We start from the raw sequence: 16,726 nt of genomic DNA, 5'->3' as shown, positions 1-16,726 counted from the left end.
TAAAATAATAATAATAGTAGTACTTAAGTGCTTACTGTGTTTCAAGCTCTGTGCTAAGTGCTGGGGAAGATACAAGATAATTAAGTCAGACGCAATCCCTGTCCTACACACGGCTCACCATCGAAGAGGTAGGGAGGGAAGACAGGCATTTAATTCCCACTTTACAGATGAGGAAACCGAGGCACAGAGAAGTTACAGGACCTGTCCAGGGTTATGGAGCAGTCAAGTAGGGGAGCCGGGTTTGGGACACAGGCTTCCTGACTCCCAGTCCTGCACTTTCCATTAGTGCTTCTCTACGAGCATTGTCCAAAGTTTAATGGCCGTTTGTGATCCTACAATAAGTTGGGTTTATTTCAGAGTCATGCACACAAACCTTCATGGTTCGTTAGAATAAGCATTTTTGCTGGAATTTTTGGTATTTATTTAATCACCTTGACCCTTTTTCTCTACCTTTAAATTGATAAGTGAAATATTCATCTTTCCCTCAGAATTACAGGGGGTATCCAGTGCCCAAAATATCCAAGATCCTCTCTGGAGAAAAACACAGCATTTCGATTAGTAAAACTTAAGAAACACTGACCTAGGGCAGACTTACTGCAAACCCAGCCTATCGAAGCATCCTTTGGTACCCAAGTGGAGAACAATATACATTCTGTGTCCAGCAATGGCAAAGGATGCCTGATGGTAACGCGCCTAAGGCAGGGGATATGACTTTCCAATCTAACAGTGAATGAATGGTACATGCAGTAATGAAGCAGTATTACAATCATCAGGAATAAAACACCACCGAGGCCAACAAGAAGTCTGTACCACTGAGTCCAGTTCTGCCACAGCTCTCTGACTTGTGTGTATAAAAACTTTTAGGTGAGACACAGCTTCGCCAACGAGAAGAACCAGGTGACAATGGTCCTCAGGGCTATGAGGGCAGAATTTGTATAAACAGCAGTCTTCACAGCCAATTAACAGAAGTAGAAGGAACTATTAGATCAGATGGGAAACAGAGCCAGGACTGGTATACTTGAATCAATTAATCATCAGTATTATTGAGCAACCAATGTGTGCACAGCAATGAACTCTGCTTTTGGGAGATTACAGCAGAGGCCAAAGACTCCATCGATCACCGCTCTCAAGGAGCTTACGGTCTATTGGGGGAGACAGATAAAAAATAATTTACTGAGGAAAGAGTGTTTGAAGAGTAGACTAGGCAACTCTAATCGAAGGCATCAACAGTAACAGAGAAGCAGAGTGGCCTAGTAGAAAGAGAAGAGGCCTGGAGTCAGAGAGCCTGTGAGGCAGAGTACCTGGTTTCTAATCCTGGCTCTGCCACTTACCTGCTGCATGAGCACGAGGAAGTCACTTAACCTCTCTGTGCCTCAGTTTCCTCATCTGTCAAATGGGGATTAAATCCTACTCCCTCCTACTTAGGCTGTGAGCACCACAAGGGACAAGGACTGTGTCCAACCTGATTACCTTGTAGCAGCCCCATACCTTAATATAGGGCTTGGTACATACTAAGAGAACTTGAGTATCATCACCATCATTATTATTATTATTATCCTCATTAATAACAGGGATTCTTTCAGTTAAATCTTGAAGTCTCTAGATTTCATTGTGATGTGTTCTGATACCTAGGGCATTTGTAAATACTTGATAATTGAGAGCCCAACTGAAATAAATATTGGTTTGGGCAAATGCTCACATTTCTAGTCTACTGAAGTTTTTAGCTTATACATCTTCTTTGAGTTTCATTACTAAAGCCAGCCACACCTAGTAAAGGAAACCAAACCAAAATACAATGACAGTGACACTTTTTTGTAGTGCATGCGTTGACTCCGTCTTCTACACCAGATGTTCTTTGATTTGAAAATTGCACAATTGTTAAACAGTAACCCAAACCTCTCCCTCCTTCTCTCTCTGGACATTTGAAAAATTTTAATTCATCAGAACAGACTTCACTATAAATTTACAGACTTTGGTTTCCACCTATGTATAATCCTAGGAGAGAATGTGTGTGATCCTAATTTTTCAAACCTGCATGATGTTCTTTATATTTCTGCCCAATAGAATCTTCCAACCAGAGAAAAGAACCGTTTTAACAACAACAAGCTAGAATTAACCATTTGAGCCTACATGTGACCATTCAATTCTGTGCCTCAGTGGGGACATGACAGGCAGGGTAAAGACAGCATATCAATCAATCCATCCATGGCTTTTACTGAGCACTTGTTGTGGAAAGAGCACTCTACAAAAAGTTTGGGAGAGTATAATGCAAGGGAGTAGACAGATGCAATCCCAGTCACAGTGCAGACTGCATAAGCCACTAAAATAATAATAATTCCTTCCTGCACTTTCTTGGTCCTGAGAATTCAGGACCAAAACTCTTCCATCATTCCCACTCCACCCTCATTCTCACAAAAAAACAATAAACACACAAAGCAGCACGCTTGAAAGTATTTGCCCCAAATAAGCCACTTTACGCTGACAGGAAGAATAAAAAACGCAAAGCCTTCTCCACTTCAGTTTCAATGCTGCAATGCAACTTGCTGGCTTTGCATTTCATCATCAAGTCTGCTTTCCAACAGCTTTGGCTTTCTGGAAGACGTTACCATTCCCCACTGAAACATTTATTCCACGACCCAACTCCTTGGATTTCAGTGTCTTCAAAATGTGCCAAGTTGTTCCAAAAGCCTAAGAAAAATATTTCCATTTTCCTACCCTGCTTCAGCTGAAAATGTAAACACGCCAAAGATAAAGGAATAAAACTGTCACAATTAAGACAGTCCATCTGCAGACCAGCCGATCCCTCAAACCCCACCCTTTCCACATTAAAACACTTGAATTCATGCCTGGAGTGTATTTAATGGGATGCAATGAACCCTTAAAACATGTGAATAGGGAGAAAATGGCTAATCAACTTGTTAGAGCCTGATGGTGCCATGGATCAAAATTTCTCATCAAGTTCCTTCCCTTAAAGCACGCATTTCTGACCTGAGAACTGGTCTGGCAGTTTTTAAAAAAAGATAAAGAGAAAATTGAACATCTCTTCTCCAAATGCGCCCTCCCCCCCACCACCCCCCACAAAAAAAGCACATCTTGTGGGCAGGGAATGCGTCCATTATATTGTTGTGTTGAACTCTCCCAAGCCCAAGCACTTAGTACAGTGTTCTGCACACAGGAAGAGCTCAATAAATGTGATTGAATGAACGAATCAATCAGTGGTAGTTGTTGAGTGTTTACTGTGTGAAGACGATTGTACTAAGCACTAGGGAGAGTACAACAGAATAGAGTGCATAGATGTGGGCTCAGGTTGGGGTGGGACGAGGGAGGGAGGGACGGTGAATATTAAGCGCTTAAAAGGTATGGAGCCAAATGCATAGGCAACAATTGCAGAAAGTGTACTTACAATTAGAGGGTAGAGAGAACACAAGAGAGAGCTTGCTTATGGACTTTAAAATCTAATCCCAGCACATCAACAGATTTGCTATGTGACCTCTGCTCCTTGTAGTTCTCACTGAAAGTTTCCCAGATGCACTTTGTTCTGTTCCCCATCTTCGCTTTATGTCTGTAGCCTGACAGAAACCTCCCTCCCCAGTGCCTTGCTTTCCCACGAGTCTCTGTTCAGCTCCATACCTCCATCTCGGCACTAGGCTGGGAAAAATACGCTACTGTTCCTTTATTAACGCAGCCTAGTGAAAAGGGCACAGGACAGCATCAGAAGACCTGGGTTCCAATCAAAGCTCTACTGCTTACCTGCTTGGGCAAGTCACTTCACTTCTCTGAGCCTCAGATTACTCACCGGTAAAATGGGGACTAAATATCTGTTCTATCTCCCCATTAACCTGTAAATCCCCACTGGGGACAGGGACTGTGTTGTATCTGATTATCTTCTATCTGCCCCAATCTTTAGCACAATGCTTGGCCCATTTTAAGTGCTTGAAGAATACCATTCATTCATTCATTCAATCGTATTTATTGAGTGCTTACTGTGTGCAGAGCACTGTGCTAAGCACTTGGGAAGTACAAGTTGGCAATATATAGAGACGGTCCCTACCCAACAACGGAGACTTTTAAAATACTACTCATTCTGACCAAACTGAAGGTTCGCTATAGTTTTCAGAGACAAGTTCTTTTTCCTTGATAGCATGTCCAGGTACAACTCAGATTACCTTCTTACCACAATTTTTTTTCAAATGGCTTTTGTTAAGCACTTGCTATGTGCCAGGCACTGTACTAGGCATGGGGTAGACGCAAGATAATCGAGTTGGACACAATCCCCATCCCACAAGGGGCTCACGGTCTTAATCCCCATTTCGCTGATGAGAGAACTGAGGCCCAGAGAAGTGAAGTGACTTGCTCAAAGTCACACAGCAGACAAGTGGCAGTGCCAGGATTAGAGTCCAGGTCCTTCTGTCTACCAGGCCCATGCTCTAGCCATCAAGACTGAGTAAGGTCAGCATTTCAATGGACAATGTGGGGCCAACCTAAAACTGCCAGAAAATTTAAGAGGTCAATATTTTCCTCCAAAGGGATAATGCTCATTTTTATCTACTAGACATCTTCTAGCTGATGATCTTCAAGCATCTCCACACAACGGGTACAGTGACTTTTATTTTTAGAGATGAAGATACTGGGGTCTACTGGGGTCTTTATTTAACATCGCCAACCAAATCAGATAGAGATACAAATTTGGAAAGCTTATTTTGTGGTCACTGTGCTCGGTAACGGTCAGATCAGCCTACGGGGGCACTGGATTTTCAGATGTTTGTAAGCAAAGAAAGCCACTCTGAATCACTCCTAGGACTATCATCCCTTGGTCAGAAGCAGGATGGCCTTCTTCTTTAGACTATCTTTCTTGATACAGAGGATTATAGCCATATCCAGTGATTTCATATTCATCAAGAGACACCTACCATGAAAAGCGTTTCATAGCTTTCAATCATCTTCTGCACCACCGCGATAATGGCTGTGCTCTCCTCGGCTCTGGCAGAACTCTGGACTGAGAACTCTTTGTCTGAAGACTTCTGCTTGTGGAGCAGGTTGGGCCCAAAGATGGTAGCCAGGTTCAGGGATGTCATTTTGTTCCCGGTGATCTAAAAGTACCAAACGAAAGCTGGAGTCACCCGAAGCTACGTCGACCTGGAGGTGGTCAAGTCGACCCAGAAGCCCAATTCCGTCTATACTTCACCTGTGAAAGGGGGATGGAGGGGGCCCAGGGAGGAAAATGGCCTGAATAATAATCCTTACTCAAGTCCAGACAGGGAGTCGGTAGGTCCCTGCTCCGAAACATCACACAGCTCAGGAAGCCAGAATAGTCTCTGCATAACCTAGTATTCTACCACTCACTACCACACTGGTCTATGACTGCATCGAGCCCCTGCAGAGAGGGGATCCGACAGCTCTCTTCTGTTTCTACTACAGACCCGCTGATCTAGGCCTATAGCTAATTTGCTGGCTCAGATAATAATAACTGTGGTATTTGTTAAGCGCTTACTATGTGCCGAGCACTTTTCTAAGCACTAATGACCTGAAAAAGCAAAAGAGCTCTTTGGTTAAGGACTGACCTGAGGCTGAGGGATGGGAGATGCTCCTCATTGTCCTGGAATGAACTGCCTCTGCTTATGGAAAATCCTAGGAACAAGCCCAGAACACCAAGTTCACGGGCCCTAGGAGGTATTCCCAAGCACTGAGCCTCTGCCTGCCACTGTAATGTCAAGCCTGAGCTGGCACCTCGCCTGGCATTTCCAGCCTGCCCCCTGGGCTGCCTTCTTTTTAGAAAGCAAGACTTTTACAGGTGGATAAGACTGAGGCAAGTTTATTTAATTTCTCAGGAAAGCAGTGGGAAACTGAGGTAGCTCTTTCAGTACAGTCATATCTCAGCGCCTTTCTGGAGGCAGAACCTCACGGTCAAAGTACGTGGAGGAGAGGAAGAAGACCAGAAAATCCTTGAGGGTAGGAATCAAGTCTACCAACTCTATTGCACTGTATTCTCCCAAGTCTTTGGTACAGTGTCATGCTCCCAATAAGAATTCAGTGAATATTATTGACTGAGGGATCGAAGAAACCTGAAAGCCAAGTGGCAGTGGTGGCGCTGTGAGAAGCATTGTGACCTAGTGGAAAGTACATGATTGGGAGTCAGGGGACCTTTGTAACCTTGGGCAAGTCACTTAACTTCTCTGGTCCTCAGTTTCCTCCTCTGAAAAATGGAGATTAAAATCTGTTCCTGGAATTGGGCTTCATGAGTGTGTGGAACAGGAACTGTACCTGAACCGATTGCATTATACTTGGCATAGTGCTTAGTTAATGCCACAATTATCATCATCATTATTATTTTTGCCTAATGGTCAATTATTACTTAATACATAAACCTCCAAGATATTGGGCTCTTATTTGTTAATGGCAACGAAAGCCCCATATGTTTCTTTGGTGTTTGAGAAGTTAAAAAGGAATGCTTTCTTTTGCTTTTTAAAGTATGTGTAGAGAAACGCTTACCCTGGGATATGGTACCCCTACGTGTCTCCCCTGCCGCTATTCTGAGAATGTAACGGAAAGGCCAGTATGACTGCACATAAATTCCAGCTGCTGCCACGTCACGAAATTTGTTAACGTATATGTGTGTGTGAGCGTGCATGCTTTAAAAAAAAAAACCTGAGATGGGCATTCCAAGGAAAGCACTCCCCTTGATCTCAGACTCCCATCGTTAATGTTGATCCTCATGTTTAAACCTGTCCTCCCTCGATATCCAAAGGGGATGCTCCCAGCTCAGAAATTCCAAGATCGGTTAAAATTCATCCCAGCAGGTGGCAGACCCTGACTGGACTTGATGCCCAACCCTCCTGCCTTCTACAGAGTGGGCCATTTTCTTCATTTTTTTCTTCATTTTCACCTTATTGCCTTAGTTCAGGGGACCAAACAGGCCTCAAAAAATCTCCCCTCAATTAGCAAGCAAAATCAGCAGCTAAAAAAATGGAACAAATAAATCAGCACAGAGTCCGGTGTAGCGGGAAGGAGGGGGCTTCAGATGATTCTGCTCTGCCGTCACATTGATCCCACTTTCTCTAGCAGTGGGAGAAAGCTAGGCCCAGCCTTGAGGAAAGCACGATCTCTTGAAACAGTGAAAACCGATTCGGAAATACTTTTTGAGTATATCTTACATGGATCCATCCACCCAGGATCTTTGCAGGAACCAGGACCTATCAATTAATATTATTATGGCACTTGTAATTATTATTATTGTACTTCTAAAGCTCTTACTATGTATCAAGCACTGTTCTAAGCACTGGGATAGATACAAGTTAATCAGGTTGGATACAGTCCCTGTCCCACATGGGCCTCACAGTCTTAATCCCCATTTTACAGATGAGGCACTGAGGCCCAGAGAAGTTAAGTGATTTGCCCAAGATCACACAGCAGACATGTGGAGGAGCCAGGATTAGAACCCAGGTCCTTCTGACTCCCAGGCCAATAAGCCATGCTGATTCAACTGTATCAGCATTGTTTCTATTATTTTGTTTTTTTGGTATTCTTTTATGGGCAAAAAGATGGCAATTCTTCTCCAGCTGGATGGTTTCACCACCCCCCTAGTTTCCTCTCTGGATAGTCAAAGGAACTAAAGTAATTAAAGTTTCTAATGGGCATACACTCGCCTCCTGTCCATCTTTGCTTACGCTGTCCTCCGCATGTCGGGCCACCGTGGAGAGGAACTGGAGAAGCCTGTGGAGGGTGTCACAATTGCAGGGAGGTAGAAGGTAAATGAGAAGTTGTAAGGTGCTGAGCTGCTCTTCTGGCTCCAAAGCTAAAAGGAGAAGAAGCACAGGTGAGAAGACCATTCAAAACTGTTCCAGGTGCCATCCTTTCAAGGATCAGGGAGGGGACTCTACAGATCCCATTGCAATCTTCATGTCAAAGCAGCAATAATCGTAAAATTTATCAAGGGCTTATTACATATCAAGCACTGGAGTAGATACAGGATCACAGGATCAAACACAGTCACTGGGTTCATAGTCTGAGAGAGGGAGAACAGGTACGTTTTTACAGATGGGGAAACTGAGGCCCAGGAAAGTTCAGTGACTTCCCTAGAGCCAGGACTAGAACCCATGTCTCCTGATTCTCCTTTATTCTTGCCTTCCAGACCCACAAGAGGTTATTTTTTGTTCTATATTACAACAAGGTCTGCTCCTCAGAATCCCCACATTTCACCTCCACAATCCTTGTCATCGCTCTTTTCCCCACATCTTCCCCTGACTCAAAGATGCCACCAAATGGAAGCTCATATTCTCCAAGTATTTGTGTGAATTGTAGAAAGTGAAACACCAAAGTTGGATTTCTCTGACTACAATTCCCAGGCAGATCAGTATCCATAAATGCCATGCCCTCTGAGGGAAAGGAAGGACTCTTAGGGGGAGCTTCAGAAATGCAGAACCACCTCCCACAAAAATCCTCATCAGTAGCCATGTGGCCTACTGAACAGAAGATGGGCCCGAAGTCAGAAGGTTTAATCCTGGCTCTGCCATTTGTCTGCTGTGTGATCTTGGGTAACTCGCTTCACTTCTCTGGGCCTCAGTTACCTCATCTGTAAAATGGGATTAAGACTGTGAGCCCCAAGTGGGACAAGGATTGTGTCCAAACTGATTAGCTTGTACCTATCCCAGCGCTTAGTACAGCACCTGACACATAGTAAGCACTTGGAAAATACCACGAAAGTAGTGGGGGGAGCATATATAACATATAGCTTTAAAATCAGTAGAACAGAGGATTGGATATGGGCTTCATTTTGAGTCTATGAAGTTATCTGCAATTGCTCAACAGAAAAGAACAGGCCTGGATTGAAATAATCCCACAATTTGCAATGTAAGATTCTATGTTCTTGACCTCAATGAACATGAAGACAGTAATTCACTAGCAGCTAAACAAAATACCTTTATAGTCTTGTAGGTGGTTATTAAATCTCCCTTCAGCCTACTCTTCAGGAAAAATAATCCAGAGGGTTTGCTGTCTGACTTGCATTTCTCAGTACTTTAATCTTTAATCATCTTCATCGTTCCCGCTAGGCCCTCTCCAACTTCTCCACCTCTCAATTAAATTGTGAACTCCCCATCACAACGTATAAATAAAGGGCTGGCCACAGGTCAGTCGAGAACAACGTTCCCGGTGATGAAAGCCAAGAATGAAATGAGAGAGAGACACACCTTGAGTTTTGTGCAGGTGTGTTTGAAATTCTTGGGATTAGAGGAATTTTGAATCCCCCAAACAAGGGGTGCTCCCACTTACGAAGAGTATTGATGAAAGCCGTGTAGAGTTCTCTGGTGAGAAGCGGATCTGGCATATCTCTCAGAAACTCCTTTAACAAAGCAGCAACATCGTGGACACTGTGCTCCTCTTCCAAGGAAACATCAATACCACGGTCAAATTCCTCTCGCAACTGGAAGAAACCATTGTGAAAGGAAAATCATATATAACAACCCACCATATTTGTATACAGTAAAACAATGAGATCCAACCAGCAAGCACATTTACAGGTCTTGTTTGGCATCTAATATGGCTGAGTGAGAAGAAAAGGAAGGTTGACTACTAGGTATCACCTAAAGCTCTGAGGAAGCTGTGGGAATCATTAATATGGGTGGGTAGCCTTTGAATTTCTTCATATTTTTAATGAAACTATTTGGAGAGAGGTACTCCTAATACAGAAGGTCTATCAGGACTCAGAAGCACAAAAGTATATTGATGGTGAGACTTGCAGCAATATCATACTTGTTTCACTCATCTCCATGAGGGAAAAAGTCAGGTTGAATCATCAATCAATCAGGAGTATTCACTGATGCGTGCTGTGGGCAAACACTGGACTAAGCACTTGAGAGAGGATGTCAGCATTTGTCAGCATGATCCCTGACCCCAAAGAGTTTAAACTCTAGGTGGGGAGCTTACCCTCTGGGCATGATTTGGAGGAAAAGGGAAAACTTCAGTGATTAGGGTGGCAAAAATCTCAGAATGTAATTTTGAGTCATTTAAATTTAGGGTAAAGACTCAAAGAATGCAGATCAGGCACGAGGGACTCACCCTGATGACATGTCTGGGGTACTCAGCTAAGCACTCATTGCCCGGCTGAAGTTACCATTGATAATAATATCAAATAATAATAGTAATGACAATAATGATGATGATATTTGTTAAGCACTTACTATGTGCCAAGCACTGTTCTAAGCACTGGGGAAGATACAAGGTAATCAGGTTGACCTATGTGGGGCTCACAGTCTAAATCCCCGTTTTACAGATGAGGTAACTTAGGCCCAGAGAAGTTAAGAGGCTTGCCCAAAGTCACTCAGCTGACAAATGGCAGAGCTGGGATTAGAACTCACAACCTCTGACTCCCAAGCCTATGCTCTTCCCACTAAGCCACACTGATAATGATAATGGTGGTCTTTTTTAAGTGCTTACTTTGTGCCAAGCACTGTATTAAGGGCTGGGGAAGGTACAAGATACTCAGGTGGGATAGAGTTTCTGCCCCATACAGGGTTCCCAAGTTATACAGGTTAATGAGCGGCTTTTGAATCCCTATTTTATAGCTGAGGGAACTGAGGCATGGATAAGTTAGGTGACTTGCCCAAGGTCACACAACAGATGAGTGGCAGAGCAGGAATTAGAACCCAGGTACTCTAAACCCAAGGCCCGTGCTATTTCCACGAGGCCCCTCTGCTCCCAAACCTGTGAGGAGTTTATGTGTGAGTGGAGTCTTAGGGCAGGGAGGTGATGCCAGCCCATCAATCAATAATATGTATTGGCCACTTACTATGTGCAGAGTCCTGAACTAAGTGCTTGGGAGAGTACAATATTACAGAATTGGTAGACATGTTCCCTGCTCCCAAGGAGTCTCCGTTTCTACACTGCACTAGCACGGTTGTGTCTCTGAATTTCCTTTCATCATCTATGGTCAAATGCTAAAGATCAAGGGAAAAGCTGAGGAAAGTCTTAGCCTCAAATTTCAGCTTTGACGGTTGGCCTACTTTGAGCACTGCACCCCACTAGAGAAATGGAAGGATGTCACTAACCCAATAAACCAGTCTAACCATTTCTTGAACAGTTTTTCTGGAGTCATATGGTAATAAGGTTAATTACAAAATTAAGAGCTTGGGAGACACTTCCAACCTTTTTTCTTCTTCAAATTCCTTTCAGTAAGACAGATCCTTGTTAGTAAGTCATGATTGTCTGACTAGATTTTGCATTATTAGTGTTTTTGTATGGCAATTTGCTGGAATTGCTCTAGATTTACGCACATACGAATGTGCTAACATACTAACCCACATCCAATCTGGGTTTACTTTCGGATGGAAAGAATGCATAGTTTTAGCCAAATTCAGGGTCCTCATTCTCTGTAAGAGATACAGTCCACACACCTGAGCTAGCATTAAAAACAATCTCTTGAATGACCTTGAAACCTTTAATGTATGTATACCACAACCATATTTAAACAAAGCCATTCAGAAACTGTTATTGAAATGTGATTTCTTTGCCTGAAACAAGATAAAATATAATTATTTTAGGTTGGCTCCATATTTTACAGCTTGAGGGAGAGTTTTTAAATCTGGACTTTGCCACTACATAAAGAAATAAAGCTTCTCTCCCCTGCGTCATTGGATGGTTGCTCTCTACCAAGAAGCTTGAATGTAGTCACATGATTTCATTTTCTTCTTACCTGTCTGACTCTCTTTTTTGAGCTTCCGACTCTAAATATTCCCACTGTCTGGAGGCCTGAAAATAGAGAACAAAAAACAGTCACCCTGTTTCACTGCTTGAAAGTTCCGTTGGAAGACAAAATGAATCAAAGCAAACAGCCCAAGGAGGGCACGGGAGAGAGGGAAGGGAATGGAGGAGAAGATTCTTCACGGCTGATGGTGTCTACCCAAATTAGTCAACCTATTTTCTCATATGTAGCAAAACTGCGGTCTCTAAAACATTTTTTGCACATAACTTCAGCTATTCAAAACAAATTAAGCTACCTATTTATTTTGAAGGTGAAGAATAAAGAATATCCATGATTTTGAGTAGCTTCTGATTCTTCAAATCAAAGTTGTGTGCTATATGGCCATGATGGACCTAATTGATCCCAAAATAACAATTTGTCCTGTAAAGTAATCAACAGGCACCATTTTAAAGGCTCATAACCCTAGTTAGAGAATAAAACTCCCCAATTCTTTTTCATTTAGTATGAAAGATTGCAGGGCTAATTGAAAACACCGTATAATTCGTGGAACAATGTTAAATGCCTTGCAGTGAATGCTACAAATGTATTTATAGACAATTTACCCTCCAATTATACACTGCAGATCAGGAAATTCAATTCCATTTCAGCAGCGTTTCTTTTTCTCTCCAAAAGCTTTTAAAGCTAGCAAAAATGAAGTTGGTATTTTGTTGTTGTGGCTTGTATCTGGCCAAGGCACACACACCCAACTCGATGGCTTCCTTTATCTGATCATTGTGGCCCTAGAGGTTCACTTACCGTACTTTTCCAAATGCAGACAGCAGCTGTCCACAAGCCTGGGAACCTGTCTGTAAATAGGGTTTAAGCTGAGTTTCTTGTCTCTGGCCTTTTCTTTCTTGCTCTGAGCCTCAGCCGGCAAAGAGAGCTGTAGGGCTTCTAGCAGTCGTGACTGATTGTCATCAAGATCTGTAATAGAGTCCACAGACATTGCACCCTGTAAAACACACACACGCACACACAAAGAGTCAATATAGAGGATGAGAAAACAAAAGCAGGTACCTTCCTCCTGATCTAATCAAGTAAACGTTTTTTACTCAGGATCATTTAAACGTAAAGTGAAGTAACATCTTGCTTTAGTTAGGGGTGTTTGCATTTTACAATGGGATAAGGAGAAACCACAATTTCTTAAAGGCCTTTTGAAAAAGCCAGCATCCCACCACAAAACAAGGCCAAGCAATGGCATCACGCTGGGCACAATTTCTGCAGGAGACCACATTTTCCAGCAGGCAAAAGTGACATGAGAAAGGGCAATTTTTTCACAGTGCAAGTGTGTTGGCATACCCACACCCACCAACCTTAATAGAAATGTTCTCCATTCAATGGAAAAGCCACAGAGTAAAGAGTGGACCGAAGGATAAAAAAATAACACTTGGGTGATCTCAATTAAACTGCAATGACCATGGGTGCTATAATAATGATGGCATTTATTAAGCGCTTACTATGTGCAAAGCACTGTTCTAAGCTCTGGGGAGGTCACAAGGGTTCTAATCCCGGCTCTGCCACTTGTCTGCTGTGTGACCTTGGTCAAGTCACGTCACTTCTCTGTGCTTCAGTTAGCTCATCTGTAAAATGGGGATTAAGACCATGAGCCCCATGTGGGACAACCTGATTTCCTTGTATCTATCCCAGTGCTTAGAACAGTGCTTGGCACATAGTAAGTGCTTAACAAATACCATTATTATTATCATTAATAATGATATTAAAATAATGATATCTAATGAGCACTTTTTATATGACCATCACCGTGCTAAGTGTTGGGGTAGATAAAAAGATAATCAGATTGGACCAGTCTCTGTCCCATAGCGGGCCAGAGTCTCAGTGGAAGGAAGAACTGGTACTGGACTCTCCATTAAATAGATGAGGAAACAAACACAGAGCAGTTAAATGACTTAGTCAAGGTCACAGTGCAGGAAAGTGGCAGGGGGAACCGGGACCAGAGCCCGACTCTTCTAAAGTCCTGTGCTCTTTCCACTTGGCCACACCGCCTCCCCTCTATAATTATCTTCACCGGGGATGTTAGCTGGGTTTAAGGCTAAAATTTCCCACAGAGCTAGTTAAGCCAGGGACTCTGCTTTGGATACGTTGACCCTCCTTAGAATGTGTGGATAGGAAGCTTACCCTCCTCCTGGCACGTGGAGCTGGCTCTGGTGTGTTGGGGGAGGTGGATTCATTGGGTGTTTCTGAAGTTGAGCTAAGAGATGAGTTACTGCTTGAGAGTTCTTTGTTTTGTCTTTTGGTTCCAAATGGCAAAAGAGAGGCCACAAAATCAGATGCATCTCTCTGCTCCTCTTTCTGAGAATCTTGCTTTAGCTTGTAGGCCCGGTCGTTAGCAATGACTTGGGATAATGGCATTCCGAAAGCCTGGGGTATGAATTCTGGAATCAGAAGGAGGCATATATAATAAAATACAAATGGATGGTTACCGCACGTTACTGGCATGTTCAAACTGTAGCCAGCTGTGTACATGATTGATTTCAGATGGTGTTGATTTGTTTATTTTAAAAAGAAATGTTTCGTTTCCATAAGTATTTCCTAAGTTTCCACCAAAAAATAAAAAACACAACAACAAAATCCACAATCTGAGCTTATAAACCGGAGTGATGACAGGAACAAAAACATCTCTTTCCTAACAGCATATCTCAACTTTGCTCTGAGAAATAGAAAGTACCCTGTGGTGAAAATGTTATTTCTGAAAATACAAAGATACAGAGAATTAGAACTTAAAAAGCAATTTCTTTCCCCGAATACATCATTTTGAAAGGATTTTAGGGCATAACCAGTTATGTCACTTATGGCTCTCTGGAGTCCACAATAACCATAAACAAATAATTGTGGCATTTGTTAAGCCCTTATTATGTCCCAAGCCCTGGGGTAGATTAAATACAATCAGATCAGTCCCTGTCCCATATGGGACTCACAATCTAAGAGAAATACAGTACAAATATTTAAGTCACATTTAAAGATGAGGAAACTGAGGCAAGTGAGTTAAGCGAATTGTTCAATGTCACACAGCAGTCAAGCGGCCGAGCTGGGATTAGAGCTCTTCCACTAGGTCAAGCTGATTTCTAGTGCTAGCTGATAAGATGGCCAAATTGAGATAAAGAGTTATCCGTCTACCTTTTAAGGCTCTCTTGGAATCCCGCATCCTCCTTTCTCAATTAATTCCCAGCCTCCCAAGTCAAATAAACTTTTCAGCCATCATGACCACTTAAGCTTTTCTTTGTACCCATCATCAGCCGTCGTGTGTACACACACAAACACACACACACAAAGTGTATATTGACAGTTGTGTATATAATATATAAATATGTGTACATATATATATATATATATATATGTATGCATATATAAAAATATAAATTCACACACACATACACCTGTACAGTCGATTATTTATCTGGGTTATTTTGATTGTCAGTGTTTTCTCTGTCTGCCTCCTCTATTAAAGTGTAAACTTCTTGGGGGCAGGGAACATGTCTCTTCTTTATTGTGTACTTTCTGGAGTGCTTAGTGCAGTGTGGTGCATCCAGTGAGTGCTCAATAAGTACTACTGCTACTACCTTTTGGAGATTTGGGGTTCCCCTGCTCTGGAACATTGCAGGGAGAGGAGGAAGTGGCACCATCACAAGGATCAGCAGAGGCAGAAGAATGCTATTTGAAAGTATTGCCTGAAAGCACTGACAATGGGTGAAAATTCTCCAAATCACACCTGATGTTCCCATTTGTTCCAGCGTTCCTTGTCCTAACGCTTTCAAAAACGTAATAAAATATGCGTTGGAACGCACTGTAAATATTCATGTAGACAAATGCTTTTTGGCAAAAGGCATGAGGATGGCTTTCAATGGCAGGGCACTGATCGTCTTTACTACACGGTTCAGTATAATGATGTCAGAACTGGAAGTGCTAGAAAACAACAGTCGGCACTTAAAACACCCTTGAAATGGAGGTAGGCTTCTTTGGCATTTGGAGGGAAAAAAGGAGCATAAAACATTTGAAGTTAAGAACAGAAATTTCAACATTTTGAAGTTCTAGAGGAAGACTTTTTACGGTTCTCCTTCAAATAAAAAAAGGTTATGAAAACCAGCTGCACACAATGTCTAATGGAAAGAGCATGGGACTGAGAAACAGAGGACTTGGGTTCTAATCCTGACTCCACCACTTGCTTGCTGTGCAGTTTCACGTAGCTTCTCCGTTATCTCATTTTCTCGTATGTAAAATGTAAAACCTGTTCTCTCTCCCACTAAAAGTGTGAGCCCCAGGAATGTGTCCAACCTGATTATCCTGTACATAGTATGCGCTTGGCAACTAGAAAGCACCTAAACACCACAACTATTATAACTGGGATCAATGGGAGGAATGGTATCTTAGTTGAGCATCATCTCTGTTGTGCCACTTCACTCATTCCAGTTCTGCTTGCCCCAGGCTGTCACCCTGTTACAATACCCTAGCCTAAAGGAGAAAGCCTGGGCCTAAGGTGTTAGAGGACATGGGTTCTAATTCTGCCTCTGCCACTTGCCGGCTGTGTGACCTTGGGCGAGTTACATAACTTCTCTCTGGCTCAGTTTCCTCACCTATAAAATGGGGATTCAATACTTGTTCTCCCTCCCAGTTACAACGTAACCCCCTGTGGAAGAGGGACTGTGTCTGACATGATTATTGGGCATCTTCCCCAGTATATAGTACAGTACTTGGTATATAGAAAGTGCCTAACAAATATTATTATGATTATTTTATTCCACAAGCAGAATTAAGCACAGAAATGCTGACTGGCCCATTCTCATAAGGCACTTCGATGAACCATAATGTTAGACATAGATTTAGAGGAAATTGGAGCTTTTCTTCTTGATACAGAAATCCCACAGGTTTTATCATTTTAAAACTCATGAAGTCCAGCAATGAAAACCCTGCTAAAGTTAATCCTTGGAACATAATGTCCTGATAGCTTTAGTGGTTATTTCTAAAATTTGGGGGCTT

General features: G+C 42.5%; 1 protein-coding gene across 1 annotated transcript in view; it reads right to left on the bottom strand.

Moving 5' to 3' along the window:
- ARHGAP6 (Rho GTPase activating protein 6) overlaps positions 1-16,726 on the bottom strand; it is a 292,283-nt gene that overhangs the window by 16,409 nt on the left and 259,148 nt on the right. Inside the window, exons 4-9 of the mRNA XM_038757394.1 lie at positions 13,871-14,127; positions 12,491-12,686; positions 11,687-11,742; positions 9,268-9,418; positions 7,644-7,792; positions 4,911-5,090 (exon numbers count right to left, since the gene is read on the bottom strand). Coding sequence (XP_038613322.1) covers positions 4,911-5,090; positions 7,644-7,792; positions 9,268-9,418; positions 11,687-11,742; positions 12,491-12,686; positions 13,871-14,127 — 989 coding nt within the window. The remainder of the gene's footprint in view (positions 1-4,910; positions 5,091-7,643; positions 7,793-9,267; positions 9,419-11,686; positions 11,743-12,490; positions 12,687-13,870; positions 14,128-16,726) is intronic.

Source organism: Tachyglossus aculeatus, chromosome 15 (assembly GCF_015852505.1).
Source record: "Tachyglossus aculeatus isolate mTacAcu1 chromosome 15, mTacAcu1.pri, whole genome shotgun sequence".
In the NCBI taxonomy this organism is placed as follows: domain Eukaryota; kingdom Metazoa; phylum Chordata; class Mammalia; order Monotremata; family Tachyglossidae; genus Tachyglossus; species Tachyglossus aculeatus.
The sequence above is the reverse complement of the archived record's forward strand: the minus strand, read 5'-3'. Positions and strand labels throughout refer to the sequence as shown.